The 24,764-nt window shown below is 41.1% G+C and overlaps 1 protein-coding gene across 1 annotated transcript in view; it reads right to left on the bottom strand.

The window, feature by feature from the left end:
* Window positions 1-24,764, bottom strand: part of XPR1 (xenotropic and polytropic retrovirus receptor 1) — a 2,667,923-nt gene that overhangs the window by 1,256,983 nt on the left and 1,386,176 nt on the right. Inside the window, 1 exon segment of the mRNA XM_044085740.1 lies at window positions 5,266-5,415. Within this exon segment, the coding sequence (XP_043941675.1) occupies window positions 5,266-5,415 (150 nt within the window).

The raw sequence follows: 24,764 nt of genomic DNA, 5'->3' as shown, positions 1-24,764 counted from the left end.
AGACCTACAGCAACACTGAAGGAGCTTCAGGAATTTATAGCAAGTACTGGCTGTGTACTACATGTGACAACAATCTCCCGTATTCTCCATATGTCTGGGCTATGGGGTAGGATTGCAAGACGGAAGCCTTTTCTTAGACAGAAAAACATCCAGGTCTGGCTAAAATTTGCAAAACAATATATCAAGTCTACCAAAAGCCTGTGGGAAAATGTGTTACGGTCTGATGAGACCAAGGTTGAACATTTTGGTCACAATTCCAAAAGGTACATTTGGCACAAAAACAAAACTTCGCATCACCAAAAGAACACCATCTCCAAGGTGAAGCATGGTGGTGGTAGTATCATGCTTTGGGGTTGCTTTTCTTTAGCTGGAACTGGGGCTTTAGTCAAGGTGGAGAGAATTATGAACAGTTCCAAATACCAGTCACGTTTGGCCCAAAATATTCAGGTGTCTGCTAGAAAGCTGAAGATGAAGAAGAATTTCACCTTTCAACATGACAGTATCCCCAAGCATACATCCAAATCAACAAAAGAATGGCTTCACTAGAAAAAAATTAAAGTTTTGGAATGGCCCAGCCAGAGCCCAGACCTAAATCCAATAGAAAATCTGTGGGGTGACCTGAAGAGGGCTCTGCACAACAGATGCCCTCGCAATCTGACAGATCTGGAGCGCTTCTGTGAGGAAAAGTGGGCAAATATTGCCATGTCAAGATGTGCCATGCTGATAGACTCCTACCCAAGACGACTGAATGCTGCAATTAAATAAAAAGGTGCTTCAACAAAGTATTAGTTTAAGGGTGTGCACACTTATTCAAACAGCTTATTGTACATTTTTTATATTTCCCTAACAGATTTGTTTTTCAATTGAACTGTACAGGTTATAGGTCACATTAAAGGTGGGAAAAGTTTTGAAATGATTTTTTGTGGTCTCATTTGTTTACATCACAAAATTTGACATTTTAACAGGGGTGTGTAAACATTTTATATCCACTGTATCTCTATTACCTCATCAGGTTTTCTGGTTATTTATTTTTTTATAGGCTCTCTAAGTTTGGTGAAAACCCTTTCTACTTTCTGTTGCTCAAATCATTGTACTAAATGTTTTTGTGCTCTGGAGTTATTATAAAAAGTTACTTAACAGAAATCTTTCTAAACTCATGCACATTATCCAGACACTCTCTTGTTTTTCTTTTTACTACTCTGCATTTGTGCCTCTTCATGTTCATGTTCTCTGAGATTCCCCTTACTCTGCAATACTCTAACCTCTGTCTGCCCCTTTAATTCTTATTACTTTTTAACCATCTCACTTTCACTTTTCATTTCTATCCTATTTTTAAACTCCATTTTCATTTTATCCCACTCACTAGCTAGAACTTCTGAACATATTTCTAACTACCTTAATAACCCTCAAATAATTTCTACTACCCATTCCTGAAATTCCTTTCATTTTAACAGGTTGGTGGGAAAGTGCCAGTGTCTCATTTTTACTTCATTACCCTGCATTTTTACCTTGATTTTATTGGTGCAACATCTGAAACAGTTCCTGGATGTGACTCAAGGCTTTCAATCAAATGCATGTGTTCCAAATATAATTTCTATCTGGTCTAGCCTAGTTCTTGTACCTTGGGGAATAATATGTAAATTATGTCCAAGTTTCTACTACTGAATTCACATATTTCATTCCAAACATTTTTACAAATTTCTTAAAAAAAATGTATCCTCTTTTGTGATACTTTTTTTTAAGTCATCCTCACCTTACTATTGCAAATCAAGTTCCAGTCAACACCTACAAGTAATATTCCCTGCTGAAAGCTGATTATTTCTCCTAAAATTTTCTTAAGCACCATAACAGCAGTTTTTGGTGGAATATAAATACATGAGTAATCCTCCTCCCTTGCCAATAGCCCCTTACTACCAGAAATGTACCATTACTGTCTTTTTACCATCTTCTATCACAATTCCATCCCTCTAGCAATTAGTATAATTACTCCTATTTTCCTTTGTCCCTGACACTCCGCTGAATATTCATTGTGAAGTCCTATCTTTGTCAAATTAACATGCACATCTCTTTCCAAATATGTCTCCTGCAGCTGAGCTATTTGCACTCTGCATATCTTACTATAATTCAATACTCTTACCTTCTTGTTTCTGTCTAGTTCCAAGATAATGCAGATAGCTACTGTTTCCACCCATTATACATTTCAAGTTTTTTTTTTAATGATTATTTCCAACTTTTGTGTTACATGCACACACTTTTTTGGTCAGGTTAATCTTTTATAGAGCTGTTTCTTCTCATTGCCAATTGATCCTGTGTCACATTTTCAAAAGATTTTTTTGTCAGCTCACTGTTTTGCACAATTTTTGAAAGCCCCAACAGCTGCACGCTGGTAACTACCAATAAAACTCATCTAAATGGATAACATTTTTGTTACTGGCTAGTATTTGCACAGCCTGGATACCAGCAAAGAAGTAATTTGGAGAAACTAACAGAAAAACAACCAGAAAAGAAGAGAAAACTCAATTTGGGAAGAATCTTTCAGCTGTTCAGCAAACAAAGCAGTTCAACTTTCAGCTTTGGTAAAGGAGATGACTTCTTTGAATTTAAATGGAAATCTAAATCAAGTGCACTGTAAGTGTTTAAAATACGTGAATCACTGAAAGAACAAATGCAGTCAAACAACAAATGGTTTGAAAAAATGAAGCTTTATTCTACTACATGATCTGATAAAACCACAAACGTTATGGGGTGAAATGAAGAAAATGCTAGCTGACCATGAGGTTTCTCAAGAAAAGGAATTTTTAAAATAGTAAAGTCGTAAGACAGTGTGCATAGAGAAAGTCTGAGATTTTCTGCTGCACGAGATGCTGAAAAGAACAGATAGTATTAAATTCATGAAAGTAAAAGTAATGTTCCACAGCAGGATTTGTTAATTAAAACAGTTCACTGCATGCATCCTTCAAACCTGGCCGTAAGAAATCTGCCAAGACTTATACTAGCAAAGATGCAATTATGCCAGCAGAAAGAGTTGGTCCTAACAGATAGGAAACAGTATGTTTGTGGAAAATTATTATTCACTGTATACCAAGCAGAAGAGAAGCAAGTTTATCCCAGCAATCAGGAAATGTCAATAGTCGGGTATGAGACCGAGGCTGGTACATTCATAGATCTTCAGAATTTTTTTTCTTGAAGGATCAAAAATGATGGCAAATCCAAAGCTTACTGCTCTCCCAAGCTGAAATGCAACTTCCTCACAGAAACAGGCCAAAGACCCTGCACAGTCTAGAACTCTAGAGGCCTAGCCAAAACCAAATCCAACACACCTGTTACCTGGATATGGAAGGATGAGGAAAGGAAACGGTCTTTTATGTATTTCTCTAAGCTACTAACACCAGAATATTCTCCAATTACTTGAACAATGACCAAATCAACTGGGATCATCAAGCATAAGGCTATCTGAGAATGGTACCAAAGGCACCTTAAACATTGGTGAAACTTTCTAGAATTGTGAATTTAATCATCAAGTCACTGGCTAATGTGACGAGAATGTGAACAGAAACTCTTACTGACACATGTTAAGATGCCATACACTGTAAGAGAGATGACTTCTCCATCTATTTCTGAGTTAGAAAATAATCAAAAGCATTCCGGAAAACATCTGCTGAATAAGACAAAGATGATATTTTTGCCTTTGTAATTTTAGACCATTCAGAAAGGGACCTTTATGGCAAATGTTTGCTAAACTTGCAGCAGATCTCCCAATGTGGGTGAACAAAGAAGTCATGAAACCTGAGAGATACCAATGTCAGTGCCAGGCACTTGGATAAAAAACTCCAGAAGTAGAAGCATGAAACGGGAACTGCAGACTGGTCTAGGGGAGAGTATTATGAAATCTGAGAAACTTTATAGAAGGTTTGAAACCTGGGTCATTAACTTTTAAATCAATTATTTAGTACTGTGTTAGTAGGTCAAGTATCACCATCCATTAAGCCACTCAACCAAAAATCTTTAAAATGTCTTCACAGTTGTGGGGAAAACTGCTAACCTGTCCTGAAGTACTTGCAACACAATACTTGTGGCAAAAATGCTTTTATCTCACAGAGAATGTTCTCAGCTTATTTTGTTAGAAGAAAATACACAAGAAAAAAAAAAGCTTCTTCAAAGAACCAAGCATGTTACAAGCCTTAGGAAAGACCTCTTTAAGCTGGTCCACCAGAAACTGTTGGGAGCTTTGGAAAACAAGTAGGTAAGCATGCTTTGAACTTCCAAATAAAACCTTAATCTAAGGAAAATACATACACAAAACAGGACACTTTGCCTGATCAGGCAAATTAATTACCAACCTGCTCTGTAAACTGTAGTACAGCCAATAACTGTCCTGAAAAATGTCAGAAAAAAAATTGTACAGGAAATTTGTTAAAAAGAAAACCAAGATTAAAGTCTTTAAGAAGAGGAAAAATGCTCATTCATCATTTCTCAAATACCATGGCATATCAAAGCTAGGTGTACCACTTTTAACCGTATACTGTACTAAATGTGACGTTTACCAAATACTTGATGTAAAACATTTGGAAATTTGTTGCAAACAAGCTTGAGGCAGAATATGTGACATGGATAGAATCATCAGTTTAAAGAAAATATGTAACATTTAACAAACATAAATAAAATAACCTCATTACAGCTCTCATTTTACCACCTGAAGGCTGCAGTTAACACCTGTATTCAAAACGTCTTCCAGAACTTATATTTTTACTTTCAAGACATGCATGTATGCTATTAAATAACTACTAACTTGAAAAACAATTACTTTAAATGCTGGCAACTAGTCTTGTCCCTTCAAATAGATACACTGACAACATGACATTAACAGCTTTATTAAAAATGCAAATTCCATCAAATATGACAGATAAATGTGCCATTTTCTCCATCATTACCTCAGACAATTTAAGGTAAATTAATTGACCGAATGACAGCTTTTGTTCTAACATTCAATTTTACAGCTGGCCTCCCAACTCATGATACCAACATATGGAGGTTAAAGTCTGCTGCACTGAAAATTGAATAACATATGCACATGGTAGCAGAATATAAATGAAAAAAAAAATCAACAGCAATTCAATGATGGGACTGTGAAAGTCTTTTCTTGTTCTTGTTCTGAACATGTTATCAAGGCAGCTAATGGTGAAGCAGCTGGTATGGAAGGTAAGCATCATAGAGTACAGTTTGCCATAACACTACAAGTCCCCTTCCCCAACAATTACTTTTTACCTCTGTTTCCGTGATAAGCTGGTTGATTTTCTTGCAGGTATAGAATGGTGCCACCTCCACGTGAGCAACTCTCCAGTCAGCGCCACGACTTGTTTCAAGGATTTTGTCATGCTTCTTTAGAATTTTGCGGAAGCCAGTAAAATTGAGGTTCTATGCAAAGAAAAATATACATGTATGTATTATGAAAGTGCAAAACGAAAATACATATTCAGTATATATGTACGCATCTTTCTATCTACATGCATACATACACACACACACACACATATATATATATATATATATATATATATATATATATGTGTGTGTGTGTGTGTGTGTGTGTGTGTGAGCCAGTGTGTGTAATTTACGTGTTGAAACTGTCAAAAGTTCAAATTGTGTCAGCTAATGACTTGGGAAAAACATCTTTTGAACATTGCTGGTATTTGGAAGTGTGAGACTGCAGTACAGTAGGAACTGGGAATTTGCCCTTTCCTCACTACAGTGCAATCTCGGAGTTGGTATATATATACACAGCAGGAGGTATGAGGTCCCCTGCAAAAGCATTTCATGTGAAGTTGTTCAATCTTGCCTTCATTCTCTCTGATGGGCTCCGACTCGGCCAGATGCTAAAGCTCGAGGTCTTCAAACAGCTTGTGGCCTACTCCCTTATTCCATGATGCAGTAATGCTTCCCCCAGATCTCGTTTGCCACTGCAACAGATCGGGTGTTCGAACAGCTCTGGCCAGTTTTGGAAAACATTTGATATTTTTCTATATAAAACATTTTTCATAGTAGTTAGTTGTTAGATTACACTTAGGTACTTCAGACACTTGTCTCTCTTGATAGTGATAATTAGTTTAGAATGCTTTTCTCATTTTTTCTTGAGACCGTTTATTTCTATGCCAATTTATAGACGAGTTAATTAAAATAACTTTGCTCTCTATCCTTTCTCCTTTAATCAGTAGCCTGTTTTTTTTATTACGGTATTAACACTTCTATTTCTGCTGTTAGCTGCAATTGTATTTTATTCAACCCTGTGTTTTTTATTAGGGTTGTATCATTGTTAGTATTAAACTGCGGTGGTGGTGGTGCTGCGGTAGCATTGTCGCCTCACAGTAAGACATTGTCCTGTTCGATTCTCAGCTAGAGTCTCTTCTGTGTGGAGACATGCGTGAATGGGCGTACCTTCATTGAAGGTTGTGCGTCAGGGCCGGCAACTCGGCACGTAAAAATCTACTGCCAATCATTAGCAGACCGGAGTACCGCTGTGGCGACCCCTAACCAGGAAAAGCCGGAAGACACAACAACAACATCATTGCTAGTATTGAATAGCTTGGTGTGTTTCTTAGTTATTGCAGTTTAATCTTACACCCTTTTTTACTGGGGCTATTTTATATTATATTATATATATATATATATATATATATATATATATATATATATATAACTGTTATTATACACTGTGTGATGTGTGTTATACATTTAACTTTGTTTACAGAGCTAAAGTTTTCTTCTTTGGGTATTTTACTGTTATCAAGAGTAATGTCTGAAAAAGCTAAATCTGGTTTTAAGAAATGTCCGAAATGTGGACAGAAGATGATGGGCACACAAATTATGTTTATTGTTTAGGCGAGCTTCACCTTCAGGAAAATTGTGCCATCTGTCATTCTTTTAGCTCTTGCGTTCTTCATGAATACAAGAGTAAACTAATGGCAAGATGTCTCGAAATCTTCCTTTCAAGAAGCCTGAGAAAAAGGACAAGTCCTCCAAGTCTTCCAAAACCTTATCTACAAGCACATCTTCAGAGTCGGAGCCGAAAAAGGGCTCATCGACTTCTACATATAAATCTAGCAAGACTGCCACCTCGGCTCCTAAGCCTACGGAGCCAGAGGTAATTGTTGTCAGTAGGAGCCGTTCCCAAGCACTGGAGCCGGTATCCACACATTAAAATCTCCGATTCTGCAGTCAGAGACCTCATCTATTGCTTCCCTGTCCTCAAGGCTATCGGATAAGGATGTGGATCGAGTGGTACAAAGACTTCTGCAGTCACAGGCACTAGCAAAATTCTGTCAGGTTCAACCCTTAGGGCTTCATAATCGACTCAGACTGAACCCGTTTTGTCAGTTCCTCCTCTGATTCGACCCGTGGTTTCAGAGCCGGAGTATTCGGAACCGATGATTGTGGAACCACCGGAGCAGACACCCATTGAGCTTTCAGTTCTGACTACTCTAACCTCTTCGGTACCTACCTTAGAGTCTAGGAGCCGACAGTCACCAGTTGGGTCTGGAGAGGAATAGTAGTACCGATCTTTCGGTGCCGACTCTGCCTCTCAGGGCTTCGGCTTGGGTGAGCTTGGCACCTACCTTGGGCTTGGAGCACACGATTTTGGTACTGCGGAGACTATCTGTTTCTACAGATCCAGGCATCTCTTCGGACCGGAGCCGTGGGGCTTTTGATGCTACGAGGAGAGTGTTTTCCCTTTGGGCACCCACATCATCGGTACCAGCAATCTCCTCCCCTAAAGTTCCTCTGTCTGTCTCTGCTTCACTGATCCCTCAAAAGCGTAGTGACTCGGGAGTCTCAGGTCCCCACATTGGGTGAGCCCTGCTCTTCCGGGACCTTCCCAAAAGCTCCCTCTGAGGAGGTTCCCAGAAAGAGAATTTGCAAGAGGAAGCATCTGGATTCCCCACAGGAGTCCATCACATCAGATACTGACTTAGATGAGTCAGAAAGGTCCCCACGGTCCCCCTCTGAAGATATCTCTTTTGGTGATATCTTAGAAATCTAAAACAGAGGGGTGGCTGGAATCCCCTTAACCCTACTGATAAGTCAGCACTTTTGAAGGCTTTCGGGTCTCAACCCTCCACCTCTTGGGTGACTCCGCCCTTTGATGAGTTGATGGACCTTCTCTCTCGAAAGGCATGGGAGTCCCTGAATACCATAGAACCAGTCCCTCTGAGGCCGAATAAATTTATATCACCACCTCAGGGCAAGGTTTTCCTTACCAAAGGAGTACCAGTTGAATAAGTTATCAGTAACCTCCACATCTGTTCATCCTCCTAATAGAGATTCTAGGATCATGGACAAATACGGAAAGCGCACATTTAGTTCAGTGGCCTATACTCTCTGATCCCTGAACTACCTCACACATTTTACCAGACTACACAGAGATCTCCTTTAGGAGTTAGGAGATACTCTTCAGGGTGCGGTAGCTGCAGGGGTCTCAGATAAGGTAACCTCCCAGCTTGCTACCCTAAATTCCCTTATAAACTCTTCCATGCAGCTGATTTCATATGCAGCTAATGGAATGAGTACAGCAGCGGGTACAGGGATTGCTTTTAGGAGCCACGCCTGGATGCACTTAAGTTTCTTTGTGGAGCCCTAAAAGTCATATGTTCATAGGTACGTACTAGGCTATCGGCCCAAGGGCCTACGTAAGCCTAGCCAACAAGGTTCTCTGGCTTACTCTACCCAAGAAAGTTATTTTCCTGTGCCACTGTCAAGCGGACACACAGAAGTGATACCCGTGGTGTATTTCCTATTTCCCATCCACTCATCAAGATTTTTCTTGAAGAGTGCTAATGAAGAACTTTGCTTGACATAGATGGGTAGCCTGTGCCACAGTATGGGAAGTCTCTGGGACAGGAATCTATCCCTCCAGCATGTCCTGTATATTGTGGTGACAAGGTTTAGGTCCCTAGAGCGTGTAGCTTGGAGGAATTGGTATTTCTTTAGGTGTAGCATGTCCAACAGCTCTGGGTTTGACATAGCTTTATATTTTAGGCAGAGATCAACTCGGAGTAGGCTATATGCTACGGAGTAAAGATGGAGTTTTTTGAGACGGTCAGTGTAGGGCATTTGTTTGAGGCCAGTAATCCTCTTTGTGAGGTACTTCTGTGGCCTTTCCAGCTGCTGCAGATGTCTTGTGAGGTACATTCCAAAAGGGGCGCTGTACTCTATAATAGGTCTAATGAGTGTCGAGTAGAAGGGAACAATGACCTCTTTTTTCCTGGATGAGAACCCTTTTATGATGAGGTGTGCCACGTAGAAGGACTTCTTGACTACTGTGGCAATGTGACTATCAAAGGAGAGACTATTTTGTAAACTCTTTTGTAAACACCCCCTTTGATGGTTCATCACTTTTTGGACAAAGTGAAGGAAATGCTTACCAGGTGTGAGCAAGATGGAAAGACTCTGTCTGCCGTAGGAGTACATTTTTCCACCTCTACCAGACCTTATCCTAAAGGTTGGAGCTTTCTTTGACACACGTGGTGAAACCTCCTCTAGAGGCAGAGGAGGGGGCAATAATGGGAGACGCCGTCCACGTGCCAGAGGGGGCCTGCAAAATCAGGGTGACAGGGATCAGTTCTTTGGCAAGCCCTACCAGCTCTCCTGAAAGGAGGCCCATCTTTCCGTCTCTGGAGGCAGTTGGGGGACGCTTATCTTTGTACCCAGACACCTGGCTAAAAATCACAAAAGACTGTTGGGTACAAAGTATAATATCCAGAGGATACACCATTCCCTTTACTACCCCTCCACCCACTGTGAAAAAAAATCCCAATCACAGGGAACAGGCAACCATACAGATTACAAGGTTGCTAGAAAAAAGTGTAATCCAACCAGTCCCAGCAGATCAGAAAGGATCTGGAACTTATGCAAGGTTCTTTTTAGTTCCAAAGAAAACAGGAACTGAAGACCAATTTTGGATCTCAGTAGGTTGAACAAATCTGTCAAGAAAACAAAGTTTCAGATGGCCACGCTACAGTCTATACTTCCTTTTCTAGGAAAAGACGATTGGATGTGCTCAATAGATCTCCAGGATGTGTACTACCATATAAAGATGCCCAGACCATCCAGGGATCATCTGCGATTTCGGCTGGGAGCCAGTCACTTTCAGTTTCAAGCTCTGCCCTTTGGTCTCACTACAGCCCCCAGAGTGTTCACCAAATGCCTGGCATTAGTCACGGCTCACCTGAGACAGTTAGGATTCCAGGTGTTTCCATATTTAAATGACTGGCTCCTCACCGCCACCACCAAGCATCAACTCATACACGCAAGGGAGACAAACTTAGATCTTTGCAGTCGATTGGGGATTACTGTAAACTGGGACAAATCTGCTTTACAGCCATCCAGATGTACCATCTTTACAGGAGCAGATCTCAACATAGTTTCCATGACTATAAAACTTAAAATGGAAAGAGTGGTGAGCCTTTGACAACAAGTTCTGGATCTCATCCCCAAACAGACAGCCCCAGTTTCAGTAGTGCTCAAATTACTAGGGACCATGGCTGCAGCCATCATTACCATTCCATTAGGCCAAATGCACATGGGAATACTGCAATGGCTGGTTTTCACCCAATGGTCTTATCAGGAACTTCCAATGTCTCATTCCATTATAATAACAAAGTCATGCAAGAGGGATCTTCTTTGGTGGCTGACCTCTCCTCAAGTGACAATAGAACATCCTTTTGTTCTTCCAACCCCGGTTGCCACTGTGGCCACGGACGCCTCCCTGATTTGGTGGGGGGGCATTTTCAAGGAAGGACAGCCCAAGGCACATGGGAGAATCACGAGGCTCATCTGCATATCATAGCCTTAGAGATGAGACCGGTACTTTTAGCGTTGCAGTCCTTTTAAAACTTTCTACCTCTACGGACTATTGCAATACAAATGGACAACATGTCAGTGGTCTTGTACATAAACAAAGAGGGAGGAACCAAATCATACCCCTTATGTCGAGAGTCCTTGAGAGTATGGCAGTGGACAATATTCACCCAGTGCTTTCTGATAGCAATGCACATTCCGGGGAGGTCCAATGTGATAGCGGACAAGTTGAGCAGACCAATACTGTCTCCTCATGAGTGGTCCCTGAAAGAAGAAGTAGCAGAAAGGATATTCTGCAGATGGGGCCAGCCTTGCTTCGACCTCTTTGCAACCGCCACCGACACCAAATGCAGCAACTACTTTGCCCTGATCCCCAACTCGGGAGATGTCCCAAGGGATGCACTTGTACACAATTGGCTCCTGAGACTTCTGTATTACCCCCCCCCCCGTTTCCTCTGATACCCAAATTCTTAAAGAAAGTCAGCACTCTGGGAAGGACCATTATTTTAATAGCCCCTTACTGGCCTTGTCAAATTTAGTTCGTCTTTTTCTGCAGCCTCATCTACTGGAAGAACCATGAATTCTGCACACAGTTCCAGATCTTTTGATACATTCATCAGGGGTTCTTCATCCCGCAATTCATACCCTAAAACTGATAGCTTGGCTGATCCAGTTCCACGAATAGCCAGGTTCCACAATTTATCACCTACAGCACAGAACATCCTAATTTCTTCTCATAGATCTTCTACTAGGAAACTATACCTTAGCAAGTGGAAAAGATTTTCATATGGGCGTCAGATAATAATGTTGATCCATATATGGCTTTGATTTCTTTCATTCTAGAGTTTCTGACTAAACTGTTACATGAAGGAGCGGCTGCAGCAACCCTTAGAGTTCAACTGGCAGCAATCTCTAATTTTCATATTGATGATCAGCAGACTCCCATCATGTCACATAGACTTTCTAAAGCATTTCCTAAGGGAACTACTCACTTGAGATCACCTATTAGAACCCCATCTGCTCCATGGAATCTCAATTTTGTGCTCTCATGGATCATTTTACCTCCCTTTGAACCTGCATCATCCTGTGATTTGAAATACCTATCATGGGAGACCATTTTCCTAGTAGCTATTACTTCCGCTTGAAGAATTTCGGAGCTACATGCCTTGTCCATCAAAGCCCCATACTTGATTTTTCATAATGATAAGAGTAACACTGTGAACAAATCCTTCATTCCTTCCTAAGGTTTGTTCTGAAACAAATCTCAATCAGACTATAGAATTACCTGTGTTTTTTCCCAAATATGCAAACAAAATGGAACACATGTTGCACAAACTCGATGTCCATAGGCAACTTTGATTCAAATTAGACACGACTAAGTACTTCAGAAAGTCAGATCAACATTTTGTCTCCTTTTCAGATTCAAAGAAGGGTACTCCGGTGGTAAAAACCACTTTATCTAAATGGGTGTCAGATTGTATTTCTTTCACATACAACTCTTCGCAGATTACATTAAATCATAAAGTCAAGGCTCACTCGACCAGGGCAATTTCCACATCTTCAGCCTTTCTGGCATGGCTGCCAATAAATACCATTTGTGCATCAGCCACATGGTCCTCACCTCATACCTTTATCACTCATTACAAATTGAATGATACCTCCAGGGACAGGGCTTCCTTTGGTTCTATGGTTCTGAGGAATATACTTCCATGAGCCACCCAAGGAGATGGTGCTTGGGACGCTGACCCATCAGTGAGAATGAAGGCAAGATAGAACAACTTCACATAAAGAAGTTATGTACTTACCATAACGTTCCATGCGAGTTGTTCATCTCACCTTCATTCTTACGTCCCACCCACCAAAGTACAGTTTTGTACCTACCATAAATGTAGATGTTCGAGTGCTCATACAGCTGCAGTAATAACAGATGGTTTATCCTGCCATCAGGCGGGTCCTCGGTCGGCCGAATTCCAAAGTCTAGGTCCAGCGTCAGTTGTCGTCACTTCCTCCCTGACGTCAGTGTGGCAGGGGTATAAAAGAGGCAGCCAACGCCATTTTCTTCAGTTTTTCTTGCCCCAGATGTCAGGTGCCCCCAGAAGGAAGGCAAACGTAATGCAAAAATGCAATGTTGATAAATCAAAAACAGTAGTTGCAAGCAAATACACCATAAAAGAGTACCCCCCCAAAAGGTTATATGAAAAGGGTTTGTCATAAGGCCTGTCCTAAGAGGGGTTGGAGGGAGGGAAACCTGGACTGCAGCTGTATGAGCACTCGAACATCTACATTTATGGTAGGTACAAAACTGTACTATGTTCATCGTGCATACAGCTGCAGTCATAACAGATGGGTAGAATCCCAAAGCTAAGTAAGGGTGGTAGGCACTAAGTGGAACTAGGAGGGGCTAGGATGCCCTGCAGGACTGCTGTGGCAAAGTCCGCTCTAGATTTAGAGTATAGTGGGAGATGATAGTGCTTGGAGAAAGTGTGCACTGAACTCCAGGTGGCTGCTTCCAAAATATCCTTGGTAGGGACCCCACTGAGGAAGCCTGCAGAGGTAGCTGTGGTTCTGGTGGAGTGGGATCTGATGCATGCAGGCACAGTTTTTCCATGAAATGAGTAACAAAAGTGTATGCAGTGGGCTATCCATTTTGAAATTGTCTGTTTGGAAATAGCCTTTCCTTGAGCACCTGCAGCATAGGACACAAAGAGTTGCTCAGATTTCCTGAATGGCTTTGTCCTGTCCAAATAATAACGAAGTTGTCTGTGAATGTCCAAGGAATGTAGTAGTCTTTCCCCTTTGGTTTGTGGATTAGGATAAAAGGTAGGTAAGTGGATAGTCTGATTCAAAGCTACACTGGATACTACCTTTGGCATAAAGGTAGGGTTGGTTCGTAAGGAAACTCTGTCCTGATGGAAAATGATGAATGGTTGCACAGCCATGAGGGCCTGTAGCTCCGAAACCCTGTGAGCTGAGGTGATAGCCAGAAGAAAGGCTGTTTTCCATGACAAGTACTGTAACTCTGATGAAGAAGCTGGCTCAAAGGGAGGAAGGGTCAGCTTTTCCAATACGAAGTTGAGGTCCCAAGCAGGGGCTGGTAGTTTCCTTGGGGGTTTTATATTCTTTGCCCCTCTGAGGAACTGCCTTAAGAGAGGATGAGAGAATAAAGGAGGATCTGTGTTGTATTGTGCAGAAATGGCTGAAGCGTGGATCTTGATGGAGGAGAAGGAAAGTCCATTGTTTAACATCTCAGCTAGGTACTGTAAAATTATTACCCAAGGATTCTGTCCCTTCTTTTGATTCCAGGCACAAAATCGTTTCCATTTGGCGGAGTAGGTCTTTCTAGTAGAAGATCTTCTGGCCTCCAAGATGACATCCTGAACCTCCTTGGAGAGGAGAAACTGTTGGGAAATCAAGAAATTCTCCATGCAGCTAGATTTAGAGTTTTGAGATGGCTGTGAAGAGTTTTGCAGTTGTGCTGGGACAACAGAAGAGGGACTAGAGGTAGGATCCATGGTGGGGAATGTGTCAGGCTCTTCAGGAGCAGATACCAGTGTTGCCTTGGCCAGTCTGGAGCAATGAGAATCATTTTCGGCCTCTCTGCTCTGGCTTTTAATAGAACTTTGGGCAGCAGAGGAAGAGGCGGGAAGGCATAGACTGTCAATGTTGCCCAATTGAAGGAAAGTGCGTCCACTTTCCAGGCCTGTGGATGATAGGTCCTTGAACAAAATTTTTTCAACTGGCAATTTCTGTGGGTAGCAAAGAGATCTATGTCTGGTTGCCCCCATGCCCGAGTTATCTTTGTGAAAATTTGAGGATGCAAATTCCATTTGTGTGGATCTGTCATATTTCTGCTTAGGTTGTCTGCCAGTGTGTTTTCCTTCCCTGGCAGGAATTGTGCCTGTAGTTGAATTTTCAATTCCAGTGCTGTGTTCCATAGGGTCATGGCTTGCCTGCACAGGGGGTATGAATGAGTTCCCCCCTGTTTGTTTATGTACCACATCATTGTGGTGTTGTCTGTCCTTATCAATAGCTGGCCAGGATGCAATAGGTCTTTGAAGGTCATAATAGCCTTTTGCACGGCTAGCATTTCCTTTTGGTTGATGTGAAGGAGCTTCTCTTTTCGTGCCCATTTTCCCTGAATGCACCGATCTGTCATGTGTGCTCCCCAGGCGTAGTCTGAGGCGTCTGTTGTGATGATTTGAGTTGCTTGAGGTACACAGAAAGAAGACCTGTGTTTCTTTGGCAAGCTTGAGCCCACCACATAAATTCCTTTTGAAGGCATGGAATGAGTGGTATAATTGCTTCCAAGCTGTGGCTGTGTTGAGACCATAAGTTTTTTAGGTACCAGTGAAGTTTCCTCCTATGCAGCTTTGCACATGGGATAAGTAGGATGCAAGATGCCATGAATCCCAGAGCCTGCAGGACTTTCCTTGCAGTTAGCCTGGTGTAAGTTGCCATTTTTCTGAAGTATTGAGACAGTTGCCCTTGCTTATCTGGTGTGAGGTAGACCATCTGGGTGGTTGTATCCAAGTTGGCACCCAGGAAAATTATTTGTTGAGAGGGTATTAGTTTTGATTTCTTTTTGTTGACTGTGTATCCCAGGAAGTTCAACAGTTTAATTACAAACGCCAGGTGCTGCAGTAGTATGTCCTTGCTGTCCGCTTGGATCAGGCAGTCGTCCAGATATGGGTAGATTTGTATCCCTTGTAGTCTGCAGAAGGCGATTACTGATGCCAGGCATTTCATAAACACTCTGGGCGCAGTAGATAAGCCAAAGGGCAATGCAGAGAATTGGTAATGGGTTGAACCTGCAAGAAATCTGAGGTATCTTCTGCAATCTTGTCTGATAGGGACATGCAGGTATGCCTCCTTGAGGTCCAATATTACCAGCCAAGACTCCTTGCCCAGCATGGGAAGAAGCTTCTGTAATGTGAGCATCTTGAATTTTGGCACCTGTAGATATGTGTTTAGGATGGATAGGTCTATGATAGGTCTCCAATATTTGTCTTTCCTTGGTACCAGGAATAGTCTGGAATAAAACCCTTGACCTTGTTCTTTTGCAGGTACCTCTTGAATTGCATTCATGTCCATGAGAGCTGAAATTTGTTTTTGTGCCTCTGCCCTTTGATTTTGTGGCAGGTTTGGCATGCCTCTCATTTTTGGAAGGGTGTGAAAGTGGAACCTGCAGCCTCTGTCTATAATGTCCAGAATCCATTTGTCTCTTGTAACAATATGTCAATTTTTTTGAGAATAATGTCAGTTTTCCGCCCAAAGGTGTTGCCATTAAAGCTTTGCTTGGCAGGTGTAGGGGGAAGTCATTGTGTCTGTTTTCTAAAAGACTGTGATCTATCTTCTCCACCTCTTGGGTTGGTGCTTGCCACTGTCTGGCTCTGAAAGATCCTTGAGGTTGCCCTCTACCCCTTGGACGCCTGTATCTGCCCCTCTGAGGTCTGTCCGTGGCTGGAAAGGACCAATTTTTTTGAAGGCCAGTTTCTGCTGAAACGTGGAGGCTGTACCTACAGGAAATCTTTCACTGTTTGCACTGATTTCGCTTTTTCCTCCATTTTCTTTAGCACCTCCTCTGCTTTAACACCAAACAATACATCTTTTTGAAGAGGTGCATCTAATAATTTAGCTTTGACATGATCTGGTAAGGTTTGCTCTTTGAGCCAAGCATGCCTACAAATAACAGACCCCGTAACAGCAGCTCTACATGAGGCCTCTAAAGCATCAAAACCACACTGCAAGGTATGTTTACCCACTTGCTCTGCACCATGCAACAAATCCTGCAACTCTTTTAAATCTGGTTGTTCTGGTTGTGCCATTTTGTTTTTTAGCTGAGATATCAAAAACTGTTGATACTTTAACATATGGGACTGACAGTTTAATGCCCTCATGGTTAAAGTGGCCGAGGTGTACACCTTTTTCTCCCACCTTTCTAAAGATCTGGAATCTCTCTCTGAAGGTAATGGGGTTTTAGCAGTAGCGGCCTTAATTCCCTTGGGACCCTGTGAAATAGTTTCTGGGTCAGCAGTATGGCTTTTATATAGGAACTGGTGAGAATCAGGAACCCGGTAATACCTGTCTGGTTTAACAGGAGCTGGAGGTAAAGAATCAGGATTAAGGCTGGCTTCTGTGTACACATCATCCAATACATCTAAAACAGGAGGGATAGCCAGGGGCCTATACTGGGGGAGCAAAAGAAATTTCCTGAGCCTTTTCTTGGAATCTGAGTAATCTTGGCCTTCCCAGTGAAAGTGTCCCCTCAATGTATGCAGGGTTTCCCCAAAAGAGAGGTCTTCAGGGGGGGAGACCGAGGGAATAGACTCCTCTGCATCAGAGTCTTCGAATGGAGAATAGGCACAATCCAGGTCCTCAGATAGTTCTGAGGTAATAGAAGCTTGATCTGAGGAAGGGTAGTCTTCCTCTAATCTGGGCCTTTTGTCAGAGGGGGGTTGAGAACCCCTGATAAGAGTAATCAAATCCTCAGCCATTTTAAGCATCTGTTTTTTAAGCATGGTGCCTTGAGAGGGTGTCTGAGGAACCTGTTTTTTGGTTTTCATGGCTGTTTTAGATTTAGTGAAGGCTTTACTAGAGAAGGAGGAAGGCCTGAAGACCCCTTGAGAAATGGCAGGCCTGTCTAAATTCTGAGTTTCCCCGCCGGGAATGGCGTAGGTATCTGTAGTAGGAATGGGGGCAGAGGAGCCTGCGACCTCGGGTACTGAAGACACCGGTAATGCATTGTCATCGGTACTCAGGGGCTGTGTAGGCGCCTCGCTGAGTACCGGAGAACTGGTAGTTGGCCTTAGCGTGGTATCAGTAGGTGGTGCGGACCTCGTATGCCGGTCCTTATCTTTGCGTTTTTTGCTCAAAACTGGAGTCGGAGTATCCGACGACATAATATAATTAAATTTTTTTGCCAAAAAAGTGAAGGGCGAACTCCGCCCGACGCTTAATAGTGCGTTTGTTGAATCTAGCACAAAAACGGCAGGCCGAGACGTCGTGGTCTGGGCCTAAGCAAGGTATACAGTAAGAGTGGAAATTCTTATGCGGTATTTGCTTCCCACATGAAATGCAATTATTAACTTTGTCTGACATCGGTCTGAGGCAAGAAAAGTTTCCCCAACGGGGTACTTAGCTTTCAAGAAGACTTTGGCTAAAATACTTTCGTAAATCTCAGGAGCTGGCCGACCGGCACTTGCGAACTGCTTCTGCTTTGGGCACCGCGCGGCAATAAGGACTGAAGAAAATGGCGTTGGCTGCCTCTTTTATACCCCTGCCACACTGACATCAGGGAGGAAGCGACGACAACCGACGCCGGACCTAGACTTTGGAATTCGGCCGACTGAGGACCCACCTGACGGCAGGATAACCCATCTGTTATGACTGCAGCTGTATGCACGATGAACATCCCCCTACCTTTAAAGTCTTGAGGGCCGGGAAATTTAAACAAGTCTTAGTGATACTTTGTCATTATCTACGGTATTCTTATTTCAATGCCTATATTCTTTAGTTATCAGTATGATTGAGCAAACAAGATCTGAGGGAAGCACTGCTGCATCATGGGATAGGGAGTAGGCCACGAGCTGTTTAAAGACCTCAAGCTTTAGCATCTGGCAGAGTCAGCGCAGAGGATCGGCTCCGGCGAGATGAACAACTCACATGGAACGTTATGGTAAGTACATAACTTCTTTTTTTCTGTCCACACACACACACACACACACACACACACACACACACACACACACGCATATATGCAAACAAACATATGCATACTTACACTCAAATGTGTAACACATAAATGTGAGCATGTGCCTAGGTCTTCCACGTTTGGCTATTTAATAGCTAATCTACAAGACTAGTAGTCAGTTACCACATGCAATACCTGCAGTTAGATTCCAAAATCAACTTCAAAAACAGTCTTCAAAGCAAAGAGCAAATGCTTCCCTTTTGAAGAACAGCTGCCTTTTACAGGAAGGATTTCACTAAGAAGGTACACAGAAGACGCTAGCCATACAGCAAGAGGAAAATTAGACACTTGCAGTTTTAGATGATAATGCATTTCAGTGGAATGTGTGCAATATACTGCAGAGAGAAATTAGACAGGTAAATGTGCAATTACATACCACTGCTTATGGCTCTTTTAAACAAACAAACAAAAAAATCTTTCATCATCTACTTTGGCCCTAAGTCCTATCTGCTGCTGATTTCTGCCCATACAACACTGAACCCATCTTGTCACCCATACTGTAGACCTTCCCAGTCAATCGGGTTGGGTCCTAGCTAAATCCTACTGTGACCTTGTGTGTGTATCCTCTCTCTCTCCAAACAGAAAATGACCTAAGACACATGATCATTTGACCCTTTGCCAAAGTGAGAACTGGAGGGAGGGAGTCAGGTATCATATGCACCCCATTAGGGCTCAGAATTTTTTTAATACATGGAAGGAAAACCCTAGATGGGTAGAGCAGGTATGATGACAAAAGCATCAAAGCCCAAATTGTTATCTTGCTCATGCCCCCCTACTATTATAATTGCCTGTCTGCAACCAAGGATACCTGCCTCAGTCTCACTGAGTGCATGCCCTGATTGCATTCAAATCTCCAATCGTCCATAGAGTAGGCAAGCTGACACAGGCCATTCGTTCCCACCACAGCTCTTGTCCTGACTCCTCCAGTGCCTAATCCTCTCACCTGAAATCAAGTCATCTGGATCATAATGGAGCTGAAACCACTGCTTGTGGTTCTTCAAGTGACAAACATTTCAAGCTAAAACATTTCCAGCAAGGCAAAAATCCCTACATTCAAAATACTGCCATTAAGATCACATTCGAAATCACTTCAGTTTTACCTTACTACAACTGAATGTTATTCAACGTCATTACAACAGGGAATGGCAATATAAGATTAAATAGTTAGGCTTCTGATAAAAGTAAACACTGCCTTCAAAACACTGCCTTCAAAAGAAGTTTCAGAAAGTATCTGATTTTTTTTTCAGGGCCACAGCCTGATTGACTAAATCTTGTCTATCTGTTGCCTAAAGATTTTTTTTTAACAGGCACAGCAATGACAGTGACCACAAAAAATGTACACAGATAATGCGAAGAAGATGATAGTACACACTGCCTGGCCAGGTACAACAATGTCTAACTCTATTCATAAGCACAATATCTGCAAGCGGCTAATATAGCTATACAGCAAAAATAAAATCACCCAAGAGGCCAGCAGAGTAGGACTCTGGTCATTCAAACTGACCTGAATACTTCAAGGGCCAAATATCTCACTGCAGAAACTCCTTGTACTCTTTGCCATCTAGAAACATGAATAAGTATAACAACGTTTGGCGACACAGTCTTGGATAGCTTGGGTACCACATGCACTTGACTTTCAAGAAGCTATAAGAAACACCCATTCTATGTCCTTCTCATCCTTTCAACTACTATGTATCTTAAGAGGCAACAGGGTTAAAAATCCTCATGAAGGTAAGTCTGCTGCAGTGTAAAATGAAAATAAGGGTCCAGTCTTTTGGTTTTCCCAGCTTATATGCAAATTCTATCACAAAAATAAAACACAAAATAATTACATATAATCTGTAGATATGCAATAGAAGAATGAGAATAGAAAGTAAGACAGGTCAAGAGGTGGATAACGGCGCAGTCCTGGTTAATTCATTACTGGTGGACAGGTGTGTAGAACTGGAGGTCATATCCTAGGTAATCCTACCAGGGATGCATATGATGAGAAGGTTTTTTGATCATTTCATACACCATTTCTCAAATTTTGTGTGGTACTCTAGTGGTTATGGCTGAGGAGCCTAGGCTGGAATTGTATCAAATGCTGCTTTTGTGGTGCACTGTCAGATACTGCCAAACGGTTACTTATGATTACAAATCCCTTATGTAGCTACAGGACGTATAAAGCATCAAAGTATGACATGCAGTGAATTGCATATGGGTGCTCCAATTGCATTTTAGCAGTTTAGGTGTGAATGGCTTCTCACAGTTGTAAGAAAGAACCTCCTGAAATATTAGTTACACACAACAGTGTCTGGTTTCTTACCATAATACAACTGGCTCTGAACACAGCAACTGAATGTGTTCCTCATTTAAGTGGGTAAACTGGCAGAAGTGAGGGTTTATATCAAGTCATACTGTACAAAAATGACTGGTCATCTCAAATGAACTAGGGTGTGATGGAATCCAGTTGTGGCATACATGACAAAGAGGTGATAGAGCTTGTTAGCACTGTAGCAATAAAAAAATATAAATAGAAAATATGGCCGTGTTAAGGTGAAGACTGACAACCTACCCTGCTTGGTGTAACAGGCGGGAAGGTGCAAAGCAGAAATGAGGAGAAAGAGTAGCACACATAAGGTGAGTTTTCCCTTATCAAATGTGAGAGAAATCTAGGTGACATTGGTGAGTTTAGTGTGTTTTTCTTTTTTGGAGGATTCTCTTCCTCTCTCTCTCTCTCTCTCTCTCTCTCTCTCCGATTCACAGTAGTAGATTTAAATTTAAGGGGAAACACAAGTGATGACAAACTTATGCAGAGTCTTTGCTGGCACTACTAAATGGCAAGGAGATTGGAATTTCCTAAATTTTTAGATACTACTGGTCTTAGAGAGCTACTAACAAGGTAATGCACCTTAGTAAATGGGATTTCCAGAATAAGAGTAAAATGGATAGTTACTCAGCTTACTATGAGGTTTACAAGTATATGCTGTGATTGCATGGACTCCCCCAAATGCACACTGGGGAACAGAGTGCATTTTGTTACAACAATGGTTGAAATACAGTTCTTTGGGCCCTAAATCATGACTGATTTTAAGGGAAATGTTTACATGGTAAGGTTAGTGCTAACATTGCTGTCAAATTACAGAGGATAAACACGAAAAAAAGCACCAAATCCAAACAATGGTGGACTTCCACAAAATTTATTAAAAACTGTTTGAAACAGAATAAGAACGGCCTTGAAGCCAAGATAAAATACAAAACAAAAGACAAGAAACCAGTAGGTAAAGCACTTTTCGTCCGGATAATATCTGGACTTCTTCAGACAACTCACTCATATACACAGTAGGTTTAAATAACCTCCTCCCATAGTATTAACCAATCAACTCTCAGGAAATACCTTCATATGGGTTTCGTACACAAAGTCATCCATAGATGCAAGTAATTCATCTGTCTACCTTATGTCACAAGTCTTTATACAAAAGGTAAACAGTTCAATCGTAACAGCCAAGATTACAATGCCTAAAAACCCTCAATTCGTACATTTAAGAATATTTTAAACAAACGAGTGGCTTCGGTAGCTGTAGTCACTGTCGGCTGCAAAGTGCTCTTATGTTAAAGTCTCTATCCCGTTAAAACCACACACCTTCGAGGTTAACAGTTTTAGGCAGGCAACACTACTCACTTCTGTGTTCGCTATGGCATTGTTAATTATGATCATATTTAAAATCTACCATGTGTTTAATTTTATTTTATTTTATTCATCCTGCCTCTACTAAATACAATTATGTGTAGATCTCCTATAGTTTCTTAAAGTTGGTGTTGAACTAATTTAAAAAGCAAGGGTAAAAGTTTCCTTAACTTTACAAATGCTTTTTTACTAGTTGTGTATTTATTTGTTATTAGTATCCTATTAGTGTATTTGTATATGTTGGAGGTGACCCTATTCTCGACAAACATCTGCTTCCTGATCTCAACTGTGTTGGCTAATGGTCACCAAACTACCGGCATTACCTCCATTGTATCCAAAGGCAATTCATACTTGAAATTAGTTCAACACCAACTTTGTTAAACTACAGGAGACAGCGAACACAGAAGTGAGTAGTGTTGCCTGCCTAAAACTGTTAACCTGGAAGGTGTGTGTTTTTAATGGGATTGGACAAACGAGAAGTAGCCTGTTCCCGAAAGTTTCCTTATATTGCTATACTATGTGTACTTATTATTATTACTTGCTAAGTATAGTAGATTAGAGATTAAAGAAAGCTTATGTTTTAATTTCTCATATTTCTTGCTAGAACATGTGGAAAGAGTAGGTCACATTTTTGCTGTTTATTTTAAGACTTTAATATAACAGCACTTTGCAGCCGACAGTGACTACAGCTACCGAAGCCACTCGTTTGTTTAAAATATTCTTAAATGTACGAATTGAGGGTTTTTAGGCATTATAATCTTGGCTGTTACGACTGAACTGTTTACCTTTTGTATAAAGACTTGTGACATAAGGTAGAGAATTACTTGCATCTATGGATGACTTTGTGTATGAAACCCATATGAAGGTATTTCCTGAGAGTTGATTGGTTAATACTATGAGAGGAGGTTATTTAAACCTACTGTGTACATGAGTGAGTTGTCTGAAGAAGTCCGGATATTATCCGGACGAAAAGCGCTTTACCTACTGGTTTCTTGTCTTTTGTTTTGTATTTTATCTTGGCTTCGAGGCCGTTCTTATTCCGTTTCGAACAGTTTTTAATAAATTTTGTGGAAGACCACCATCGTTTGGATTTGGTGCTTTTCTTCATGTTTATCCTGTTTGCTGTGCATTTATTGGTGCTAAATTACAGAGGATAACCAAAGAATTTCCTTGTGTCAATGGTAACTCAATGACTAGATGGAGCTGCGGTTTAAATGTATAAATGCTATGAAAGCAAAGAATCTTTATGAAAGACTTAAGAGTCTATGGTACAAAAATGAAACTGTGTAAAGGTTATATGAAGCCCAGCAAGGGCTATTCTACAAGGTAATACAATGATAACTTTTAACTTTCGTTATTGTATTTTTTTTCTCCCTGCTAGCTGATTTGAAAAATTAACTTAAGTTGAATGACTGGACAGACCATCTACAACATGTCTTTAGCAGCAAGACTACAACAACTTCTTGACTTTTCTGACTGGAAAGGTTTACATTTTTTTGGCTGAAGTCAATATGGTGATGCACAGTAAGGGCTAGAGTTGACCGAGAAAGCCATACAGTTTGGTGGGTATCACTACCATCACTGGATTACAGTTCAGGCATAATCACATCTGTGTGCTGTGGAACATGAGTATGCATGGAATGCAGTATGCTTCACGCTTTGACAAGAATGTTTTATTTATACTGCTTAGATCTGAACTGTTTGGTAAAAGCATGGCACATTCAAATGTAAGTACACAAAAAGGTTATACATGCCAGCAAGTCATCAAAACATTAACAAGGAAAAAAGTAAACATTTATTTATATTGTTCCATGTTGATGTAGAAGTGAGATTACTTGAATTATTTTATTTTTCTAAACACCTTTATTGAATTAGCCCTTATAATCCAAGCAACCTTACATTTCTATAAGACTAATCAAGCCATATTAACAAGTTTACATTTGCAAACATTATACATAACGCATATTAGTTGAATTATTGTTGACAATATATCAGAGATGGATAATTAATGAAAGAAAAGCTATGGAACAACTTAACAGATTTATTGACACTAAAGTCAAAAGGTGTGCCAGTTGTTCACACTGTAATGAATTCATATTATCATTTTCAGTAAAACTTCACAATAAATAGAATACTACTACTGTCTTTCAGCTTTTCCCAGTTAGGGGTCGCCACAGCGAACTCCGGTACGCTAATGATTGGCAGTTGATTTTTACGTACCGGCTTGTCAGGCCTGACGCACAACCTTCAACATAGGTACACCCATTCACGCATGTCTCCACGCAGAAGACGCTCTAGCTGAGAATCGAACCAGACAGCGTCTTACTGTGAGGCGACAACGCTACCGCAGCACCACCATAATGTATATAAAATCCACTCCAGACTATTTTTGCACTTCTGATAAAATGATGGGACGGGATCAGACAGATACTATAATCTATACACCTTTATTCCCACTATTCAGTTATTTTTTGACAGTCTATGGGCAAACAA

This window comes from Protopterus annectens, chromosome 10.part0 (assembly GCF_019279795.1).
Source record: "Protopterus annectens isolate FY-2018-M chromosome 10.part0, PAN1.0, whole genome shotgun sequence".
NCBI classification, from domain to species: Eukaryota; Metazoa; Chordata; order Ceratodontiformes; family Protopteridae; genus Protopterus; species Protopterus annectens.
This window is presented reverse-complemented; position numbering and strand designations above follow the sequence as displayed.